The 23,303-nt window shown below is 40.2% G+C and overlaps 1 protein-coding gene across 1 annotated transcript in view; it reads right to left on the bottom strand.

The window, feature by feature from the left end:
- Positions 1-1,256: 1,256 nt before the first annotated feature.
- The window catches only part of LOC107566837 (protein tyrosine phosphatase receptor type B), a 38,622-nt gene continuing 16,575 nt past the window's right edge, over positions 1,257-23,303 (bottom strand). The window contains exons 9-32 of the mRNA XM_016252394.1: positions 20,071-20,334; positions 19,682-19,945; positions 18,809-19,072; positions 18,460-18,723; positions 17,361-17,630; positions 17,008-17,271; positions 15,241-15,507; positions 14,772-15,056; positions 13,970-14,248; positions 13,743-13,886; positions 13,363-13,627; positions 12,950-13,056; positions 12,765-12,870; positions 6,574-6,651; positions 6,454-6,471; positions 4,720-4,801; positions 4,542-4,632; positions 4,373-4,449; positions 3,850-3,984; positions 3,638-3,760; positions 3,396-3,559; positions 2,245-2,380; positions 2,020-2,140; positions 1,257-1,495 (exon numbers count right to left, since the gene is read on the bottom strand). Coding sequence (XP_016107880.1) covers positions 1,473-1,495; positions 2,020-2,140; positions 2,245-2,380; positions 3,396-3,559; positions 3,638-3,760; positions 3,850-3,984; positions 4,373-4,449; positions 4,542-4,632; positions 4,720-4,801; positions 6,454-6,471; positions 6,574-6,651; positions 12,765-12,870; positions 12,950-13,056; positions 13,363-13,627; positions 13,743-13,886; positions 13,970-14,248; positions 14,772-15,056; positions 15,241-15,507; positions 17,008-17,271; positions 17,361-17,630; positions 18,460-18,723; positions 18,809-19,072; positions 19,682-19,945; positions 20,071-20,334 — 4,091 coding nt within the window. The 3' untranslated portion in view covers positions 1,257-1,472. The remainder of the gene's footprint in view (positions 1,496-2,019; positions 2,141-2,244; positions 2,381-3,395; positions 3,560-3,637; positions 3,761-3,849; positions 3,985-4,372; positions 4,450-4,541; positions 4,633-4,719; positions 4,802-6,453; positions 6,472-6,573; positions 6,652-12,764; positions 12,871-12,949; positions 13,057-13,362; positions 13,628-13,742; positions 13,887-13,969; positions 14,249-14,771; positions 15,057-15,240; positions 15,508-17,007; positions 17,272-17,360; positions 17,631-18,459; positions 18,724-18,808; positions 19,073-19,681; positions 19,946-20,070; positions 20,335-23,303) is intronic.

The raw sequence follows: 23,303 nt of genomic DNA, 5'->3' as shown, positions 1-23,303 counted from the left end.
TGTAGAGCTTCTGCTTTACAGCATCACATCTTACAACATTAACACTACTGAATTTAATTGAGTCAACAGCGGAAAAACGACACTGCTGTTTGTTGAACGGTCTATAGCTGAACTGAACTCTTTTCAGACTGATGAACTTCACACTGTTATTGATCTGAACTGAACCAACACTGCCTTGCTTAGTTGGGGTCTGAAAGACGCTTAACTTTCAGTCATTTTTCTATGATTGGACTGACTGACACCATCGGATGAGAACAAAACTTGAACTAAATTAAGATGGATGACGGCACTATCGTGTTCTGTGGAGCTGCTTTTGCTTGCAACATCGACACCGGTATTGAACTTAATTGAATTCATGTTTAACAAACTGGATCTGAATAACAACACTACTGCTTTCTGAAGAACTGTTTACAGCTGAATGATTAACTTTGATTTGAACAAAACCAACATTAACCTGACTTAAGCTAAATAATGACAGTATTGTCTTTTAGAGCTGCTTTATAGCGGAATCTGAACTGACTCTGCATCTCTGTAAAGCTGCTTTGACACTATCTGTATTTGTTAGAAAACACTCTCTGTCTTTCTGTTGATTCCAGACATGCCTCACCCCTCCTTTTTTCTCCATCTCTCTCATTCTTATATATACAACGCATTCTCTCTGAATCCCCCCTTCTGTATCCATCTCTCTCTCTTGATATTATGTTTTAAATATGTCTTACTTATATGCGAGGTATGCATGCTTAAATGTATACATTAGCTTCTCTTGGTTCAAATGTCCCAAATAAGGACATGATAGCTAGGAATGAGGTTCGTGATGAAACTCTGAAGACAGTTCAGCATTCTTCGCAAAAGTCTATTCCTAATATGTCCATGTTTTTCTGTACATGTGGCCATTTTATATAAACATGTTCTTGGCCAAAGATCCTACGTGTATGTTATTCATATCCTCATTGGTTAAGAGGGTGAAACTCCCCTCGACATATGCCTATATAATATCTGTATTTCTATTAATAAATTGAAGTATTGAGGATACATTTGACTGTGTGTTTTCTTACTTCCCGGCCGTCTATCTACACTTTAAGTAACTGAGAATTCTTCAAGGTGGCAAAGAGAATTTACTGAGGGACCAAATTGTTATTTTTTATTAACAGTATTGTATAAAGTTCTATAGAAATAAATATGACTTGACCATATAACCCTTTCATCTACATGGTACAGGAAAACAGATGACACTGTTGTTTTGTAATACCTTTTATTATTATAAAATTAGCTACAACATTTAATTAGTGATGCACATTATATTATGCAAGAATTAACAAACTCTGAATTAATATTGAATAATATATGTACATGATATAATTCTGTTACATCTAGGCATACACATAGCATATTACCTTAAATTCATTTTCAAATACATTTTTACATATGTGTTTGACAAAGTGTTTGGCCACTTTTTTTTATCCACCTGCACATCAGCGTTTGGAGTAGACCACATCTATATGAAGAAATACAAATTATCAGTTAGATATAAGATATGTGACCCTGGAGCACAAAACCAGTCATAAGTCGCTGGGGTATATTTGTAGCAATAGCCAACAATACATTGCATGGGTCAAAATTATTGATTTTTCTTTTATGCCAAAAATCATTAGGATATTAAGTAGATCATGTTCCATGAAGATATTTAGTAAATTTCCTACCGTAAATATAATCAAAACTTAATTTTTGATTAGTAATATGCTAATATTACTAAGAACTTCATTTGGACAACTTTAAAGATGATTTTCTCAATATTTTGATTTTTTTGGCACCCTCAGATTCCAGATTTTCAAATAGTTGTATCTCGGCCAAATATTGTCCTGACAAACCATACATCAACGGAAAGCTTATTTATTCAGCTTTCAGATGATGTATAAATCTCAATTTCGAAAAATTGACCCTTATAACTGGTTTTGTGGTCCAGGGTCACATATATGATAACAGACATGCTCATCATACAGACATTAACAGCACACAAACCTCGATGGTAATCCGGATGCACATTTTCATAGATGGGATACAAAAGGTTCTCCTGTTCACTGCGCAGTTTTCTTGCACGGAGCACATCTCGCACACACTGGTAGAGGTACGAGTACTGGCACTAGTGCAACACACATGACAAATAAATTTGATTTCATATATTTGTGTCTGTGTGTATTCTCTCTGTTTCAAAAGCAGTAGTGTGTTTTACAGATGAGCACTCACCTCTGTCTGCACCATGTGTGTGCGATGAAGCCTCAGATCAAACACAGCACTGTAGATGTCCACCGTGTCTCTAGTGTCCAGCTGCTGAAGGACTCTGTCAAGAGCAATAAAGGTTCCGGTGCGCCCCACTCCAGCACTGTCAGGGATTAAAAAAAGTTCACAGAGATAAACACTCTTCCTTCAGGGGAAGATATATGTACTAGATTTGCTAAAGTTGCTTAGTAGCAAGTATACTAGATCTCCATGGGCAGAATATTCTGCTTTGCTTTCTTTGAGCTATGTTTGTCAATTAAATTAAGACAGAAATTTGCAAGCACTTGAACAGACATTTCCATTTGGGACAGTGCCTAAGTCAGGGATGGACAACTTCAGTCCTGGAGGGCCACTGTCCTGCAGAGTTAGTTCCATCCCTAATCAAACACACCTGCCTCTAATTTTCAGAAAATCCTGAAACATAGATTAGATTCCTCAGGTGTGTTTGATTAGTGATGGAGCTAAACTCAGCAGGACAGTCCCACATTCCTGGCCTAAGTGGTTTCTTAGGCTGCGTTTACACTTGGCATTAACATGCGATCACCGTGATCTGATCAAGCAAATCGGATCATCAGTCAATCAGAACACGGCGCGTTTACACTTGGCTACATCAGATGACTTTTCTATCTGGGTAACCGTTCGGATCTGTCTTCCCCACGCAATATTTAAATAAGTTTGCAGAGAATGGCCCATTGCTAAGTCAACCTGAAGTGTTGGGTTTTCGTTTGAAAAGCATTTTCAGTCGTGGGACATTTTACAAATCAAAGATAAGTGTAGGAGTCTCACTAGCACTCCACACGGGTGTTCTCCGTCTTTTTTTCTGACAGTTTGCAAGAGAGGGGGCGGTGTTTTGCGTGATGTTGACCTGTGAATGCAGACAGGATGGCTGGATTGCGTTTACATTACACTGAGATCCGATCACAATGAGTCCTCGACTACCTCTGGACCAGGACACACTGATCGGATAACATTCCGATCAGAAGTGTGTTTACACTTGTCTTTTCAATGTGTATGTGGACAACATCCGGATACAGGTTGCATGTTAATGTCAAGTGTAAACGCAGCCTTAGACTACACATTACTATGATCAAGGTAGTGCTGTAAAAATGACTGTCCACCTGCAGTGCACTACAGTGGCTCCAGAGAAGGGCGTCCGGTTGATATAGTCTCTCACAGTCCGCACAAACTGAATGAGTGACTGCGTGATCTCTGGAACTCCGTGATCCGGCCACACAGTGTAGTGAAACTGACGCACCACTCGGGAATAGCTCAGCTGTTCCTCCTGTACAGACATGCCACACGGCTCATTAGTGTATTCCTATTAGAACTCATCTGTGAGGAACAGAGACATTATACCCACATTACAGATCTTGAATTCTCGGATGGTCCACTCGGGCAGCACAGATTCTGACTGCATCTGAACGACCAGATCCCCATAGTACAGCGGCTCCTGATCAAATGGCCAGTAGTGGTCACACTTCACCTAAGTACGAGAGTCAAACACAAATTCACTGAGTTAATGCCAAGAGAACCTCATGAGCAGAAGAAGCATGTGTGATCATATGCACATACCCTTCCTTTCTCAACACACTGTGTCACCATAACTATGTTGTGAACATTTTGCTCCCAGACCATCTTCCAGAAATCATCTTTAGTGCCGGGCAAAGGACCCTGAGTCGCTATATACTCCCGTCTGAAGTTATTGCCCTTTATAAGAAACAATGTGATATGTTTAGTTAAGTGTCATTGGTAAGCCTTAGGACAGAAACATGAACTTGCAGTATATTTTTGCCAACTCTGCCCACCATTGCTTAGATATTTTACATTTAATACAAATAGAATATTACTTCATATTTATACATTGTGTGAATAGCAATAGTTACTCTTTACACTATATTTGTTGTTATTTTTTACTTGGTGTGAACTGTACACTATTTACTGTATTTTTTATGAAATTTTGTGTCAAATGCTTTTAATCAAAATGTGCTATTTATATATATTTTTTTTTAGCTTTCAGTTCAGTAGTTTAACATGATTTTGTATCAAAGACTTTTGACTATTGTTATTAATGTACTTCCATGGCCAAAGATCTTACAGGAACATAGCTGGCATTAATATAATCTGAGCAGGAGTCATCATCAACATAGGACAGCTTCACCCGTGTAGAATCATCTGTTCAAAGAACACGTCAAAATAAGTTTAGAAAAATTATAATTAAATAATATTAGATATTTTAACAAATACTCTGATTTGCATAGACATACAAGGCAGTATATTGTTGTAGCGATTTTTGCCTCTGTTTTCGGGCAATAACGCTGCATCTTGAGGTTGGTTACGACCAACATCCTTCAGGTCCTGAAAGCAGAACAAATGTTTAATGTGTTCATTCTGAAATGAGAATCATTCTAAATATCAAGTTATGAAATATGGAGGATATTTTACCTCATATTCCTCAGAAAGGAGGTAGTTGGAGTCTGCTCGAAGTTTAGCTAAATGTGACTCAAAATGTGTGATGCTGATGGGACTGTATTTGGAAAAGACAACACTATCTTACAATAGATAATAAAAAAATTCAGAATTCATTCAAAGAACACACAGTATACCAAAACTAGAGGCTAAAGTTTGTGAACAAAATTTGATGTTGGCTTGAGAAAGCCAACATGGGCAGCCTTAAGGCAAAAGAGCCAGATCGCACATTTGTTAGGTGTTCTTGAGCTGGCCCCCCACAAAAGTACAACAGTTATTGTTTTCGTAATATTTTTCTATAGACCCTTGCTATTTTGTATTCTAATAAAGAAGCTTATTATGACAACACAATTGTCAATACCAGACACATTTCACAATAAACAAATTAAAGCAATAGCACAAAAAAGTAGGTGTGTGTGGTGTTCATCTGCAGAAACTGAATAATCAAATGTAAAGTAAAATTGCATAGTCATAAAAAATAGAGTGATCCATGTGAAAGATACAAAAGTTTGTTTTTTTTTACATAAAAGACAGACAGCAGCTGGTAAATGCAGTCGATTTGATGCACAAATCCAATATGATCCACATCCATTTTATTTCTCAACCGTTTATGTTCACTTGAGAAATAAATGACTGTTTTCGATGATATTCGCCAAGACATCATGTACTTTGACATGATCTTGTAAGTATCTGTCTGTTCAAGTGCCAAATGAAGAGAAAGTGAACATGCCTCGGGGCTCACACGTTGTCAAAGATGCGACGTGGCTTTCTGTGTCACACAAAACATCTCGTAAGAATGAATTGGATCTCTTTCATGTGTTCCTATGCTTGAATGGTGTAAAATCGCTTGAATGCTTTAACTGGCCAGGCTTAAAAACACATGCAAATTATAAACTGTTATGAGGACGCAGCATCGGAGCAGTGACAGATCAGTCAACTGTCCTGAGCGTCTTTCAAACTGGCCTCTGGCCATCAGACAGTCATTACCTGACCTGGTCACGATCAAATATGTTGGTTTAGCTTGGCAGTATAAAGGAAATGTATGCATTTATTTGTAAATTTAACTGATTGTCATCTAGAGCAGTGGTTCTGAATTCCAGTCCTGGGGACCCCCTGCTCTGCACATTTTGCATGTCTTTCTTATTTAACACACCTGATTCAGATCATCAGCTCGTTAGGAGAGAGATCCATGAACTGAACTGGGTGTGTCAGATAAGAGATGCATACAAAATGTGCAGAACAGTGGGTCCCCAGGACAGCAATTCAGAACCACTGCCCTAGAGGGAGCATTTTTGCTCAGCCAATGTAAGTCTATGGGAAATTTGTTATTTTTGATAATTATTTATATGAAAAGTCTCATCAGTCTGAAAAGATATTGAAACAAACAACACATCAGGGCCAAGGTCTCTGCCAATTTTGGTGCTTGTAGCATTAAAGCCCTAGGAAGAGGTTTTAGTCCCAGAAGAAGAAGAATTAGTTTATATAGCATAACAGTATGTTGGCTTTCTTAAGCCAACATAAATATTATAAAAATATCCTGCTGCTGCCTCCGTTGCAGTATGTAATAATGGAGAGATATGACATAATATAATACTAAAACAATGTTCATGTGTAGCTGGAATTATAATGTGAATTAAGAGCTTCAAACTTAATGTGGCATTCTGTTACAGATCTACATGATGTGTTTTGCTCTGAGATGAAGTACAGTACCTTGAGACACGACGGTTCCTAAAACACAGAAGAAAATAACATTGTAATAAGATATTATTATTATTCTTATTTAACTGCTATTGTAACCTTTAATGATAATATAAATGCAGTCACTCTTACCCTCTAACAATGACGTGAGTTCCTGAGGGTTGTCTTTCTCTTCTCAAACTCATTCTGACCACAGGCTCTTGTGCACTCCTGGTAAAGACAAAAACCTGTCATCACTAATTAATTACTGCCTGATTCTTGTCATCTTCTGTATCGGAATAGATATTGTTCTGTTGCTCAGCCAAAAAAAAAGTTGTGGCCTAATGGTTAGAGAGTCGGACTCGTAACCCAAAGGTTGTGGGGTTTGAGTCTCGTACCGGCAGGGATTGTAGGTGGGGGAGTGAATGTACAACGCTCTCTCCCACCTTCAATACCATGACTGAGGTGCCCTTGAGCAAGGCACTGAACCCCCAACTGCTCCCCGGGCGCCACAGCAAAAATGGCTGCCCACTTCTCCGGGTGTGTGTTCACGGTGTGTGTGTGTTCACTGCTGTGTGTGTGTGTACTTTGGATGGGTTAAATGCAGAGCACTAATTCCAAGTATGGGTCACCATACTTGGCCACATGTCACGTCACACAAAGTCCATCATCACTAACTCTAAACCATCATCAAAAACCCATCAGCTCTAAGTCAAATTGATCATCATAAACCCATAATTACAAGCATATAATCACTGATGTATAATTCCAAAAACAAAAACACCACAAACCTGTATCTACATATCTGTCAAAATTATTCAGTCCCCACTAATTTTTCCTGGCTAACCTGTCATTTCTAACCCACTATAATAGCTTGTCACCACAAATGTCTCAGGTTATGACTGTAACTATGGTTCCCTGAGAGAGAATGAGATGGTGCATCAAAACGCTGTGGGAACGCCCTTGCGTGATTGCGCCTGGAAGGACGTGTGAAATCAGTCCAATGGAATGGCGGACACACTACGCAGGGTTAGGTGGTGACCAGGAAGCTTAAAACCACATCCAGAACAAACAGTGTTAACTTCTGATAGGTCGAAGCAAGTCACTCACAGGGATGTAGGAAGTATGGCAAGGCAACCAGTGTCTCATTCCCTTTGAGAGAATACCCATGTTGACAAATGCCAGTCTAGTGTGAAATCAAGGTGAGCACAACTAAGACAAGAGCGCTTTGTAGAACCGAGGTCTAAGCTGTAGAATCTACTTCTTGTTGAGTGAGCTTAGACCCCCAAAGGTGAAGAAAGGTCAGAGGACTCATGAGCGAGTGAGATAGTCACAATTATCCACCTACTCAACATCTGCTTGGTCGCCGGAAAACCTTTCTTAAGTGGACCAAAGCAGACAAACAACTGATCAGCTTTCCTCCACAGGGCAGCTCTGTGGACATAAAAGTTCAGCACTCTGACTAGACACGCCAAATTAAGCTTCTCTTGGTCTGGAGATCTAAATGGAGGAAGACAAAAGGCCTGCAGCACTATGGGCCGTGACACATTAGTGGGCACCTTTGAAACATAACCCGGCCTCGGGTGCAGAAAAGCAATGGTGTAACTGACAGGGCTTGAACTCTCCTACTCTTTTAAGAGATGATATTTCCAGAAGAAAAACTTATCTTTAGTATTGAAAACTTCTCTGAAACGTCTTCAGTGGACTCAAATGAAACTTTACTTAGCCCTTCCAACACCACGGCCAGATCCCATGCCAGAACTTGAGCCAGAACTTGAGCCAGAACTTGCAGGCCTCAGCCTCAAAGCACTAAGGAGGAAACAAATTACCAACAGGTTTCTCCCCAATGACTGACCACCCAATATGACTGAATATGGTTTATTCCACGATCTCGACACCTTGGTGTGGCAGGCCCCAACATGGAGGCTGACTTAACACACAGGAAGCATTCATCCATTTTTTCCTCCAATATATTGACCTTTTCTTATTTATAACCCCACACCAACAAGACTTACACAAGACTAACTTATACTCTAAATAAAAAATAAAAAAATAGATAAATTGGTAACAGACAGTACAATGTCAAGTAAAGTCTACATTTCCATTTTACACCATGTTCATGTATGGTTCCAAAAGCTGATCAAAGTCTTTCCGCTTGCCCTTAGCAATATAAGTTAATATAAGTCTCTCCAGTCCAATACAGTACAATATCTCCTTTTTCCACTTTTTTCCACAATATCTCCTTTTTCCTTCTTTTTCAAGGATGGAGCATCTATACTCTTCCAGCATAATGCATTAACTCTTCTGGCTTGAAGGAGACGAAATCTAGGAGTTTAGTCTGTTTCGATGTAAAGTCAAAATACAGAGTTTAACTCTGAGTTTTTTCCTCTAATTTTGATAAAAATGGTATACAGCTTATCTGATCCTCTTTTGATGACATGTACATTTTTAACTGTAAATATAAATAAATAAAAAATAAATAAATAAATAAAAAAACGTTTTTGGGGGATTGTATATCATCAAATGAAAGTAAAACTCAATCTTCATATAGATCCATAATTTTCTGAAAGCCTCTAGTTTTCAATAACTTAAAATCTCTGTCTTTAATACCTGGTATAAATTATTCATTACCCCAAATAGGAGTAAATTGGGACAGTCTTGGCATATCACCTATATGCTTATGTGCAGGATGCCAAACTGAAATTGTATTTGTAAGAAAATTATTTTTTGTTTTCTTCTTTAGTGACTTAATATCTGAAGTATAGATACATTTTAATGGTCCTGGAGTGGACTTTTGTATAATATCATCAGCAAATAAAGAGTTACAGTGATCCTTCCCCCCAATTGTAATACCTGATTTTCCTGTATGGACTCTTACTGGCATAGCTAATTAATTATCTTGATGGCGCTGGTGATGCGGCAGCCTGTAGTGTGCAGCTGTAGTGTCTGTAGTGTTTTTAGCGCTTTTATTGTGTTTTTATTATTAGCGATTGTGTTTTTTTTTTGTCTTGAGTAGTGGATTAATTGTTGATATGGACTTGACATCTGAAAAACCCATCTGGGTAGAGGACCACAGACAAGAGGCACCTCTTTTGGTATACAGGTGCATCTCAATAAATTAGAATGTCGTGGAAAAGTACATTTATTTCAGTAATTCAACTCAAATTGTGAAACTCGTGTATTAAATAAATTCAATGCACACAGACTGAAGTAGTTTAAGTCTTTGGTTCTTTTAATTGTGATGATTTTGGCTCACATTTAACAAAAACCCACTCTTACATCAAGGCTAGTGAGTCAACTTAAATGGATCCTCTACAGTTTGCATATCAGCCTTATATTGGTGTAGATGATGCTCTCATTTACATGTTACAGAGGACCCATGCACATCTGGACACTCATGCAACACATCGTCATTTGGACTACTGTGGTACTGCTTTTTGACATTTCTGCAATAAATAAATTCTTGTGATTGCACGTGTATGTCTGTTACGTTTCTCTTATAGACAGCTGTATACTGAATTTATATAACTCTCCACAAATTTAATAAACGTCGGGTCCTGTAACAACTATGTTTGCAACCTCCATCTAGGACAATGCTCAAATCTGCCTAAATGAAACTCCATAGATACTGCTGCATGATCGCTAATTACTATAATATTGTACCAGTATTCTTTTACATTAGACAGTAGTTCCATAGATAATATAAAATAATTCATTTGTGAGTGAGTTTTATATGTTTAACAAGAATAGTCTCTTTTATTTGCGTTCAGCATTCTCTAAACTTCAATTAATTTTAGATCCTTCATATAACCAATTAATGTTTTTCTAGTTTGTATATGAGTTGTATAAATTTGGGTGGATCTGTCCAATATTGGGTCTTCCAGAAGGATCTTGAATAGTTTTCGTAACTTGAAATGGCAGTGCTCTTCAAATGAGGATAACTACGCCCCATGCATGAGAGCTAAAGGCTGCATGAAATACTTGGCCTGGCCATCTTTTACTCAAGCAATGGATATCTGATGCAATTAAATGTGATTGTAAAAAAAAAAAAACTATTTTAGATTTGAGATATTTTATCCTATTCAATATTTGTTTCAGTTTGGCCAATTTTCTCATTCCCCGGACATTCCAACTTGTAATTTTGATATCAAGACTACCTTTTAGTTTTGTTTTCTCCATAAATTACTATCTTAGCATATTATCAAATATAAATAAAATGAAGGAAAGAAAAAAAAAATTATAATAATAATAAATAGAATGTAAAAGAATACCTCCCCCATCAGCTAAAATGTATTTGAATGTTTTGAACTCACTCCTACTGTACATCTCGATTGTCCGCTGTTGTCTACAGCTGATCAAATATTTCTATGACACGTTGGTTTAACTCTGCAGTTCACTCAACAGTAGATTCTACTTTGGCTGTAAGATGCTTTTGTAAAACTTTTCAGCTTCTTGCTGCGTTGAAATCTTTGTGTAGCACTCTCAGCTTGCAAGGGTTATGCTGGAATCCACGGAAAGCGTTGGATTTTCCTTCTGCCCCGGTTCTCCAGATCATCTGTCTTTGATTCGAGGTAAGCGATTCGTTTGATGGCCGAGTCGAGTGCAGCTTCTGTTTTTTCAAGTGTCTTTTCTGTATCGTGAATGCAGCCTTCAGCCTCCTCGATACATGTTGCATTGGAAGAAACATCTAGTTTTACATCTGACACTTTGCTTTCCAGCGCAGCCATTGAGTTCGCCATATCGGTCAGACAGGTGTCAATATTATCCAACTTTGTTCCGATCTCTGCTCGAAGTGATTTCAGTTCATTTAAAACTTCAGCTAAGCTATTCATGTGGTTAGCTTCCACTTCACTTGGTACACTGGACGAGGTTGTTTTTATGCTGGTCTTACACCCTCGAGTAAAGATGTCACACTGTTTAGTTACAGAAGGTTTTAACATATAAACGCCAATGTTGTGCTAAAAGATTGGCCGCGTATATTAATGCGTGTAAAAAAGACAGATGTTAGATGTTAGATCTTATTGTACACTTTTGTATTGTTATGTCTCTCTATCCACCTCCTTACACTTATGTTTTGAGTGTAAAAAAAAAAACTTTTTTCTTTAGGAGAGTCGATGTGTCATGTCACTGCCATGCTGATGATACCCAGCTTTACATACCACTTAAGCGCAATTACAAGTCTGCATTATACCAACTAACAGCCTGTCTCCAAGAATTGAAAACATGGCTTACCAATAATTTTTTGCATTTGAATGACGATAAAACTCAAATTGTTCTGTTTAGGCCTAACGAGAAAACTGATCTGAGCACCGTTGATCTGGGCTCTCTTTACCCCATATTTCCTAAGGAAGAGATTTGAGATGGTCATTCATGCTTTCATTTCTTCGCGACCTGACTACTGCAACTCACTATATTATGGGCTGCCTGTCTCATCTATTCGTCGTCTGCAAATTGTCCAAAACGCGGCTGCTCGTTTGCTCACAGGCAGTTGCAGAAGGAATCACATCACGCCTATCTTGCGTTCATTGCACTGGTTACCGATTAATTATCGCATCCAATTCAAAATTTTGCTATTTGTGTACAAAGCTCTAAACAACCTTGCTCCTCCATATCTCTCTGAGTTTATTATAGTCCACAATCCGGCTAGATCACTCAGATCACAGACTAAGCATCGGCTTTTGGTTCCCAGACCTAGATTGAAATGCAGGGGTGACAGAGCCTTTGCTGTTGCTGGCGCCAAGCTATAGAACAATTTGCCATTATCCATCAGAATAGCTTCTTCAGTGTCTGAGTTTAAAAGTCTTTTAAAAACGTATCTTTTTTCCCATGCTTTCAATGTTTTGTGACTGTGGTTTTCCTAATAGCGTGTTTATTGTGTGATTGGATCAATGTAACTGTGTACAGCACTTTGGTATACTAAGGTTGTTTTAAAGTGCTTTATAAATAAATTGAACATTGAACATTGTAACTCATTGGCAAAAAAAAGAGAAAACCAAAAATAAATGTTGAATGTTGATGAATTTGACTGATAGCATTATTTATTTTTTCAAAAATGTCTATAGATGCTGCGATAACATTGGTATTGTAAATTATTTTGTTCAAGATAATTGTGTAGTGATCTGATATGATGACAGCCCTATCATAAACCGTCATTGTTAGCCAGTTGCCACAAACCCATCATCACTAACACTACCTACATGAAAATTAATCTTCAGTAACCCCTCAAGTCAGATGTGCAAGGGGTCTGGGATGTCCAGGATGTTGTATTTGAGTTTTAGATTTGATGTACTAAATATTTACTTTTGACGACTATAGTAAAGTGCAAAATGTAAAACAGGACTCACATTTTGTGGACTTTCTGTCTGCAGATCAGCAGAACAATTAATCCCAACATGGTGGCAATGAGGAAGAGTCCAGCACTGACCCCTTCGATGACCCCACTCAATGGCTCTGAACACACACAGATATGAACAATTAACAAGCACATCTTACCAATCGGCCTTTAATATGGTCAAGCCATGTGCAATACCTGCATCTGTCATGAAGGGCTTGGACAGGTATGTATCAGTATAGAGCGGAGAGAGAAACTCCTCATGATTCTCATCAAAAAGTTGTGTAAACGCTCGAACACTGAGTCTGAGAATCACAAGACAAACAGTTGAAAACATCACCAGCAATTACCTGACTGCAAGCTCAAATATTAGTACAAAGGCTGCATTGTTCAAGGTGTTTAACCTCCACATGTTTCTTAGTAATGGCATGAATGCGGATCTGAGCACCCTATAATCATATGTGTTCAAGGGCTAAATGTGAGATTAAGGATAGGTTTAAACCTTTAAACTCCTGATACATTGGTTAAATGTTGGATACATTGGTCATGTAAGAACACCCTACCAGCAACAGACAGCACAGGCTGTCTGACCGTAGCATCAGATTCATCACCTGTATGCTGTCTTGGGTTTCAGTTGCCCATCACAGAAGATCGCCTGGCGTTGAGATGCATCAGTTGATGGTTTCTGATCACATCGTCCTCCAAGACTCTCCATGCCTGATCCCAGACAAATCTCAAACTCCTGCACTGTGTTCTGGCTCTCATCACAGTGGCTGGGGAAGAAGCTGGTCTGATAAGCTTTGACCGAGCTGTTGGATCTGTAGTCCAGGTATGAGGGAAGAGGATGAAGCTGGTATGGCTGCTGGTGTTCACTGTCTGAATCCAACCAGAGAGAGGGATCATTGTATTACTTTGGTCATGTAAGGAGACAAGATTATCTGGCTTAGATATCTGTGCATAACATAAAAAAAGAGGAAAAATGTCTTCCAACCATCAGATTCAGTTACGATGATGGTGAAGAATTTCACGACACCGTTGATATCACTGAACCAGCTGCAGTTGAACTGGAAGAATATGGTTGACTTGGTAACCTGAACTGTATTCTCATCGACGCGAGTTGAGGGCAGAGGTGGACCTGAGAAGACATGAACTGTTCAGTAAACGTTACTGTCAGAAAGTTATCTGATGATTTACATCAAACACAGAGTCCTAACTCACGGTCTATCATTGTGACCACATTCTCCATCACTGCCTCACTAGTCATGCTGTCAGAGATGACTTTGACAGAGACAATGTACTGCTTATGAGGCTCCAGATCTTTGATCAGATAGACGGTGTTCTCTTTGAGTGTGCGCTGTGAGTACACCATTCTCTGAGAGTCCTTTCTCAAGCACTCGATGGTGTATGAGTCAAAGTCAGCTTCGGGTGGACTCCAGGAACAGCAAATGGCTGTTGAGTTCTGAGGACGGCAGTGCAGACTCTGAACACGCTCCGGCTCTAAAGACAGGAAAAAACACACATTCCACTAATACTAGTACTATACCTACAGATAATGCCGTATGTTATTGTAGTTGAATGGTTTATTACTGTGCAATAGATCAGAAGTTCTCAACTCTGGTCCATGAGATCCACATTGCTGTAGAGTTTGCTGAGCTCTGACCCTAATCTAACATACCTGAACAAGCTAATCTAGGTCTTCAGGGTCTTTACTAGAAAGTAGCAGGTGAGTTTGATCAAGTTTAAAGCTAAACTTAGCAGGAAAGTGGCTCTCGAGGGCCAGAGTTGAGAACCACTGGAACAGACACTTGTCATCTTCATGCAAGTCTCTATAAACAGACAGATTGCTGTAAAACTACTAAACTATGATCTTGTCCAAACTGAGATGGTTCTGGTGACCAGTAGCCTCTCTGGTGTGGCTTTACTGGTTAAATTATTAAAAAGCCTGGTTTGGACATACTGTTTCCTTTAGGGACGACTGATAAACTGATTCTTATACATGTGTGTCTGGTGCTCCACTGACTTGTCCTGATGCTCCTGTAGACTGGAAAGCTGTAGGTAGTGTTGTTGGTTCCAGCACCGCTGACTGTACGCAGGCTGATGTTGTACTGACGGCCAGGGTACATGCCTTTCAGAATACGGTTTCCAGATGTGGGGCTGTGGTAGGGGTTGAACACAGACAGATGATCCCTGGGGCTCCACTGAAGGTCAAAGTCATCATAATCAGTGATTTCTGGACTGCTCCAGGTGATCTCCAGTGAGGTGTTAGTGATTTCTCCAAAGGAGAATGAGACTGGTGGCCTAGGGTCTACAACAAATCAGAGAAATTAAGGGAAACAGTCCAACGATTAAAATCAGTACTGCAATTAAGTACTGATTCTAAAGTTACATTGAAGGAAACTGTGACCCATCTTAAGGTCTTTGAGATCTATTCAACACATCAAATACATGTTGTCATGTATTATTTTGTATGATTTACAGGATGCACTTACCCGTCCTGCCGGTAGTAGTTGCCCTGTTGGTCAGATCTCCACTGTGTGTAAGGACGACAGCCTGGTAAAGTCGTCCAGACACCAGCCTTTGAAACGTGTAACTTCTGCTCTCCGGGCCCAAGCTCTGCTCTGCTTGTTGAGTCCCATCAGGGTTGTAGATCAGGAGGGTGTAGCTGCTCACTTCAGCCCCGGCCTGTTTCCAGCTCAACCACAGACTCTCAGAGCTTCTTCTACTGTCGGCACGCAAGTATGTCACCGCTGCAGGAACTACAGAAAACACAAGGTATTGATTAAAGTTTTGGCATTTATTGCAATATTTGTTCACTTTGTTCATTTTAAACTGTGATGAATATAATGATTGGGTTTGCTGTTAAACTGCTGCCTGACATTGAACTGTATCATAACTACAATGAAGAAGTTGAAGAATTTCAGTCAGGTTTCAGGCCCCACCATAGCACAGAAACTGCGCTTGTTAAAATTACAAATGACTTGCTTCTTGCGTCAGACCAAGGCTGTATCTCATTGCTAGTTTTACTTGATCTTAGTGCTGCGTTCGACACACATCCCGTGGTAACTAGGATTTACACAAGCTTCAGTCTGGATCCAGAACACCTGAGAAGAGATGATGCCAACCCCTCAGAGGACCTCAGATGATGCCAACCCTGAAACAACATACAGAACTACCACATTTTGCTATAAGTTTGATTGCATCATATACTAATGGCTGTTAATAGTGTTCATCATCTGTTTTATTACGTCTTAAATGGATTTTTCTGAACATTTCTGCCATATGTACATTAACTGACAGTCACCACTGATAAGCTACCACTAAATATTGTAGAAACTTAATTGGCTGTAAAGTTGCTTTGCAATGATTTGTATGGTGAAAAGCGCTGTACAAATAAACTTGACTATTTAGAGGCCAAACTCTGGAATAACCTACCTAACATTGTTCGGGAGGCAGACACACTCTTGCAGTTTAAATCTAGATTAAAGACCCATCTCTTCAACCTAGCTTACACAGAACACACTAATACGCTTCCAATATTCAAATCCGTCAAAGGATTTTTAGGCTGCATTAATTAGGTCAACCGGAACCGGGAACACTTCTCATAACACCCGATGTACTTGCTACATCGGGAGAATAATGGCATCTACGCTAATATTAGTCTGTTTCTCTCTTATTCCGAGGTCACCATAGCCACCAGATCCAGTCTGTATCCAGATCAGATGGTCACTGCAGTCACCCAGATCCAGTACGTATTCAGACCAGATGGTGGATCAGCACCTAGAAAGGACCTCCACAGCCCTGAAAGACAGCGGAGACCAGGACAACTAGACGAGCCCCAGATACAGATCCCCTGTAAAGACCTTGTCTCAGACGACCACCGGGACAAGACCACAGGAACCAGATGAGTCCTCTGCACAATGTGACTTTGCTGCAGCCTGAAATTGAACTGCTGGTTTTGTCTGGTCTGAGGAGAACTGGCCCCCAGACTGAGCCTGGTTTCTGTCACCGATGGAGTTTTTGGTTTCTTGCCGCTGGCTTGCTTAGTTGGGGACACTTCATTTCCAGCGATATCGTTGACTTGATTGCAAATGATTGCAAAGATACTATTTAAACAGAACTGAGCTGGATGATGACATCACTGAATTCAATGATGAATTGACACAATCTGTATTGTTAAAAGCGCTATATAAATAAAGGTGACTTGACAATCAAAAATCTACATTTTGGGTACTGGCAAATTGGTGTGTGTTGTTCACCTGTCCGGGCCCAGATGGATGTGTCATTGGTCTGATCTCCACTGCGGGTCAGAACAACCACCTTGTACAGCGTCCCAGGTTGAAGGTTCTGGAAAGAACAGTCCTGCATGTTCACCATTCCCGTTTTCTGATCATGCAAGCTTTCATCTCTAGTATACAGAAAAACATCAAATCCATCAAACTCCCCGTCTGGCAGATCCCAGCGGAACGACAGGCTTGTGGTTGTGTTGCTTAAGATGGACAGGTTATTAACAGTCGCTGGACCTAAAACAAACACATTTTCAAACACTGTAACAGGCCAATTCATCTGCTGTATTACCCCATGTTAAAACTGAAAAAGGCAATCTACACACAGGTTCTGCCCTCAGTAGTGACATTTTTGCTGCTGATTCCTCCGCTGATGGTTTGCATCACGACGCAATATTTTTTTCCTGGAGTGAGCTGTCTGAAGTTATGCTGACTGGCTTCTGCAGTTTGAGAGCTATTAGACACCAGAGTTCCTCTGTCATCCAGCAGCTGCAGCCGATAGCTGTCATACACCCCTCCCCCTGCCTGCCATGACACCAGCAGACTAGACGTGCTGCGCTGGTTCTCCACCTGTAGAGCAGTCACGGAGGAGGGAACTGCAGAGGAAATGAGTAATAGAGCAACCGATGACTGGATTATATTGATCTGTCTGAATTTAGAAATATAAATATTTAGGCTTAAAGGGGTCATGAACTGAGAAATCGAATTCTTTCTGGCTCAACAATTTTTCAAATTAAATAGCACGGCAGCTTTTATAACAACAGGTCCATGTAGGACAAAGAAATGTTTAAATTTACTGCATTTTAAATAATGACAATAATAATTATATTCATTGTTATCTTGTGTGACAGTGAAAATGCCACGTCATGTCAACAACCCTATTACAGATTGTTTGATATGTACTGAGTATTTATGCGCTTTTAACCTAAAATACAGCAGCGTCCATCTGTGAAGGATGTAGGCTGTTAAACAAGCACAGCTGTTAGCCAATCATAGCAGTGGGTGTTTACTTCCGAGTCTACAATCCACCAAACAGAGCGCTCCAATGAGGGGGGTTAAAAACATGACAGAAAATAGCCTATTACTTCTATATTATGAAGTTTTTTATGTAAAAAATCTTGATAACATTATAAGTGGATCTCAGAGAACAGTACAAAATAATTTAAAAAAAAAGGCAGTTCATGACCCCTTTAAACAATATTTCAATATTTATATTGACAGAATAATTCAAAACACAGTCCTACATTTAGTGCAGTAAACTGGTTTTATCATGATGTTGTGGGGCATGTGTGTTTAAAGCCTTAAAAATAAAACACCAATGCATCATCTTGACCTGATGATTTCTTTTATGAAGCCTCAGACAACAATATGACAAACACAGTGGAAAAACACCTCACATAGTTATGTGTGTAAGTGTTACTTTACCTGTTCGTCCTGTTGCTGTGCTGTTATTGATCAGAGATTCACTGATTGATGTAACGGTTATCATGTACTGTTGTCCTGGCAATAGACCCTGGAAACTGATCTCATTCACATGTTTAAGGACTGATTTCTCCTCTGCCTGACCGCCCGTCGGGGACAGTGACACAGCGTAGCGGTCCACATCGCCCTGTCCAGGCGTCCAGTTCACTCTAAGACTGCTGCTCTGACCGGCATTACTGATATGAATGTTCTTCACTTTACTGGGAACTGAAATATGTCGAAAATAGCACAACCTTTAAGACTTTTAAACCACCATATTTCTCAGATGTCCACATGCAACAGTGAGATGTACCTGTTCTGCCTTTGATAAACTGCACACTGAGGTTTGGTCCACTAAAGGTGGACACCACAATTTTGTAGAGTCTTCCAGGAGTGAGTGAAGAGAGCAGGTATCTGTTGGTGCTGCTGGTCAGTGTGATCGGTGGAAACACCTTCATGTCATTAAAGAGCAGCTGAACCTCATAATGATCCACATCTCCGGGAGCAGAAACCCACGTCACCAGCAGATCCTCTGTGCCGCTGTCAGCTAGCATCAGGTTCTGCACTCCTGCTGGCACTGAGAGGAGAACATAATAATAATAGCACACTACCGTACAGAGCTACAGAACTGCGGTGAACTAAACTACAGTCCTACATACCTACAGGAAACTAAATTAAGGATGATATAATTACATTAAACTACAAAGCCACATAAGCTAAAATTAAACTACATTCACATAAATACTGTAAACTATACAGACCCAAATAACGAAACCAAAATACAGAATTACAGTAAAGTAAAAATACTATGGTTTAGTTTACTGTAGAACTGTGGTAAGCAACATAATTACAGTTAACTAACCTACAGAGTTACATAACTACATAAAACAAAAATTTTTTACAGTGCTATTACAGTGTTACAAAATTATAGTAAAGAATTCTACAGTTAAAGAAATGTGGCAAAGTACAAAACAACCAAAAACTACAGAACAGAAAGAGTGAAAGAACTACAGCAAATTAACAGAGCAACGGAAATCTGAACTACAGAGCAACAGAAGTACATTAAACTATAAAGCCATAGAACAACAGCAAACTAAATCAACAAGCTATACAAATGTAGCAGTTACAGAACTACAGTAAAATGAACTACAGAGCTATCAAAGTAACCCAGCACAGACATACTCACATGTCCTTCCATAAGTTGAGACACTAGACTCATATCTCCCGCTCCATGTGCTGACAATCACAGTGTAGAGTCTGCCTGGTACCAGCCCACTGAACACACATTCGTTCTGAGTCTTGGGGACTGTCTTGTTCTGGTGGAACATGTTGTTGTGCTTGATGGAGACATGATAGTAGTCAAAGTCTCCAGCTGCGTGCCGCCAGTACACCTTTAGATGGTTGTCACGAGCCATGTGTGTGGCTGTAGGGTTCAACACTATGGAAGGTTCTAGAGTAGAGAACCATAGAATAATGTGAAAACCAGCTGCAAACAATCACTGCATACACAGCAGTATCACCTTCTCCATTACAGTAACAGATACTGGCGAACAAACTGCTGTTGAGTGCTCTTACGTGTGCGCTCCTGAACCACGGTGTGGTTTTCATACTCTCCACTGCGGGTGCTGATGGAGATGTTGTAGAGACGTCCAGACACCAGAGACTTAAAAACACACTCTGTACTGAACTTAGACACAGTGAGGGTGTGAAGGGTTCTCTCCTGATCTCTCAGAGTGACGGAGTAACTGTCCACGTCTCCTACAGCTGCTCTCCAGGACACGCTCAGGAAGTCCATGCGCCCGTTGTTGCTCACCGTCACGCCTCTCACTGCGGCTGGAACTGATCAACACATGACATGTGCCTGTCATCACCTCTGCAAACCTTAACTGCTGTCAAAATAAAACACAGAGCTGCACACAGCACACTGTTTAAAGGAGACATATTATGCCCCTTTTTACAATATGTAATATAAGCCTCTGGTGTCCCCAAAATGTGTCTGTGAAGTTTCAGCTCAAAATACCCCGCTGATCATTTATTATATCATTTTGAAAATGCCTATTTTGAGGGGAAGCAGAAACACGCTGTTTTTCACGCCTGTCTCTTTAAATGCAAATGAGCTGCTGCTCCCCGCCCCCTTTTCCAGAATAGAGCTCCGCTATTACAGCTCGGAACTGCTAAAAATATCTGTTTTGGTTCTGATTATCATGTTTATCACGCTGAAATCATGCATTTTAAACCATATTAGTTTAAACTTCTGATATAAGGTTTTCTGAGAGCACACGGACAGAAAGCGGCTGTCACAGCATGTGAGTACTAAACTAAGTTCTCATTCACACACAAGTTTACATTAAAAACACACAAGTTACAAAAACAGTCAGTTATGTCTGTGAAGGTAAACTGCTGGGAAATAAACTGCATGTTTATTTTAGATCTGTGTGGCAGCAGCAATATACAGTAAATAAATCAGTAAATCCACTGCTCTCTTGTCTCCTCTGAGGCTGGGACTCTAAATAGTGTTCTGTGCTCGTCTGTGCAGCCAAAGACAGAACAGTAAGCAAGTTTTGATGAAACTTTCACCATGGCATTAAAGCTGGTACACCGCTGTCGCTTGCGAAATCACAATAACGGCGCCATAGGCGTAAACTTACAAATTAAGGGGCGGTAATATTATAATGAGGTCCCTATGCCATGTCACCAAGGGAGCGAAATCAGACACGCTCATTTTCTCAGACGCTTGCAGAAAAAGGCTTACCAAAACAAAGTACTGGGTTAATCTTTTTCACGTTTCCTTGGTTGGTAGATGCACCGGGCACCTGATTATAGCACTTAAAACGTGGAAAAGTCAGATTTTCATGATATGTCACCTTTAATAAAGAAAAATAGAATCATGATTGATGGTAGTGATCTATTTGTTTGTTTGATTGTTTTCAATCACTGCATATAAATAAACATCGTTTGGCGAAGGGAAAGGGAAGCAAACAGAAAATGTGGAAGGTTTCATATGCATTTGAAATCGTGTTTGGTCTCGTACTGTATCGCGTACCTTGTCAGTGTCATGCGCTTTGCTTGGTCATTTGTTGTGATAAACAGGAAAGTGTGTTCAAGCGCCAGCAAAACAGTGTAAAGAAATACTCTTTGTGAGAAGCAGTCAATCAGCAGAAGGTAAAAGCAGCTTGTAAGTGTATTTATTTCTTGTCTCAGTGTTCAGCGCAGTTGTCATTGCTAGGAAACGCTTGTTTTGTTTACTGTGGAGACGCGCTGAAATCGTGTTTGGTCTCGTACTGTATCGCGTACCTTGTCAGTGTTGTGCGCTTTGCTTGGCCATTTGTTGTGATAAACAGGAACTTTTCGACGTAACCTACACTCTCTCTCACCCTCCCGGCTATCTGCTATGGTTTCATCTTTGCTTCCTTCTCCTGAACAGTTATCATTTCTTGATGTTAACCGTTCTACTGATGCTTTCTGCTCCACTCTTACGTCTTGTTTAGACATTGTCTGCCCCTTGTCTTCCAGGCCAGCTCGTACCACCTCTTCTGCCCCTTGGCTATCTGATGTTCTCCGTGAGTATCGTTCTAAGCTCAGAGCTGCAGAAAGAGTATGGCACAAATCACAAAATCCTACTGATCTTAACGTATAACGATCACTTCTCTCTTCATTCTCTGATAATGCCTCCACTGCTAAAAGGACACTATCACAACAAAATTAACAATTCGCCTAACTCTCGCATGCTCTTTAAAACTTTTCCTCCCTCCTTTGTCCTCCTCTTCCCCCTCCTTCATCAACTTTAACAACTGACAACTTTGCCACATTCTTCATTCATAAAATTACAAACCTCAGTGCACAATTTGCCACGCCACAATCTGTCAAACACATCTTACCAGCGAACATACACTCGTTTTCATCCTCCTCACCCCTCTCTGAGGCAGAAGTCTCTAAACTCATCCTTTCCAATAATCCTACTACTTGTCCGCTTGATCCTATTCCATCTCATCTCCTTCAAGCCATTTCTCCTGCCGTCGTACCTGCACTCACTCACATTGATAACATATCCCTTCACACTGGTGTTTTTCCCTCAACATTTAATCAGGCTCGTATAACCCCACTTCTTAAGAAACCCACTCTTAACCCAACTATTTTAGAGAACTACAGACCGGTTTCCCTTCTACCCTTCATTGCAAAAATACTTGAACGAGTTGTGTTCAAGTCTCTCCGCCTTTCTCACACAGAACAACCTCCTGGACAGCAACCAATCTGGCTTCAGAAGTGGACATTCGACCGAGACTGCTTTGCTTTCAGTTGTTGAAGCCCTAAGACTGGCAAGAGTGGCTTCCAAATCTCCCTCAACCCTATTGGAAAATGGCATCTCAAGAGCCGCACGCCAGTGGTTTGAGTCTTACCTCTCAGATAGGTCCTTCAAGGTATCTTGGAGAGGTGAGGTGTCCAAGTCGCAACATCTAGCTACTGGGGTGCCTCATGGCTCAGTACTTGGACCACTTCTCATCTCTCTCTACATGGCATCATTAGGTTCTGTCGATTTGCTAATCGCAAAGCCTGCGATGTGGACGTGATATTCCTCTGTTCCAGAGCATATGCATGACTGCCAGCCTTGAGTTGCAGTCTTACTTGCCCTGGGCAAGAATGAGCGCACCTCCGTTCTCCCCAATCAGCACTACTCTAGCCAACTGCGTAAACACCCACAATGGAAAAAAAAACAAAAAAAACTGAAAGCGGGACGGGAGAGAGACAGAGTGTGATTATGGCATCTACTGGGTCAGATCGATAGTTAGGCAAATTAAAACTAAAGAAAA

The sequence above is a fragment of the Sinocyclocheilus grahami genome, unplaced genomic scaffold (genome assembly GCF_001515645.1).
Source record: "Sinocyclocheilus grahami isolate Dianchi unplaced genomic scaffold, SAMN03320097.WGS_v1.1 scaffold1103.1, whole genome shotgun sequence".
In the NCBI taxonomy this organism is placed as follows: domain Eukaryota; kingdom Metazoa; phylum Chordata; class Actinopteri; order Cypriniformes; family Cyprinidae; genus Sinocyclocheilus; species Sinocyclocheilus grahami.
The sequence above is the reverse complement of the archived record's forward strand: the minus strand, read 5'-3'. Positions and strand labels throughout refer to the sequence as shown.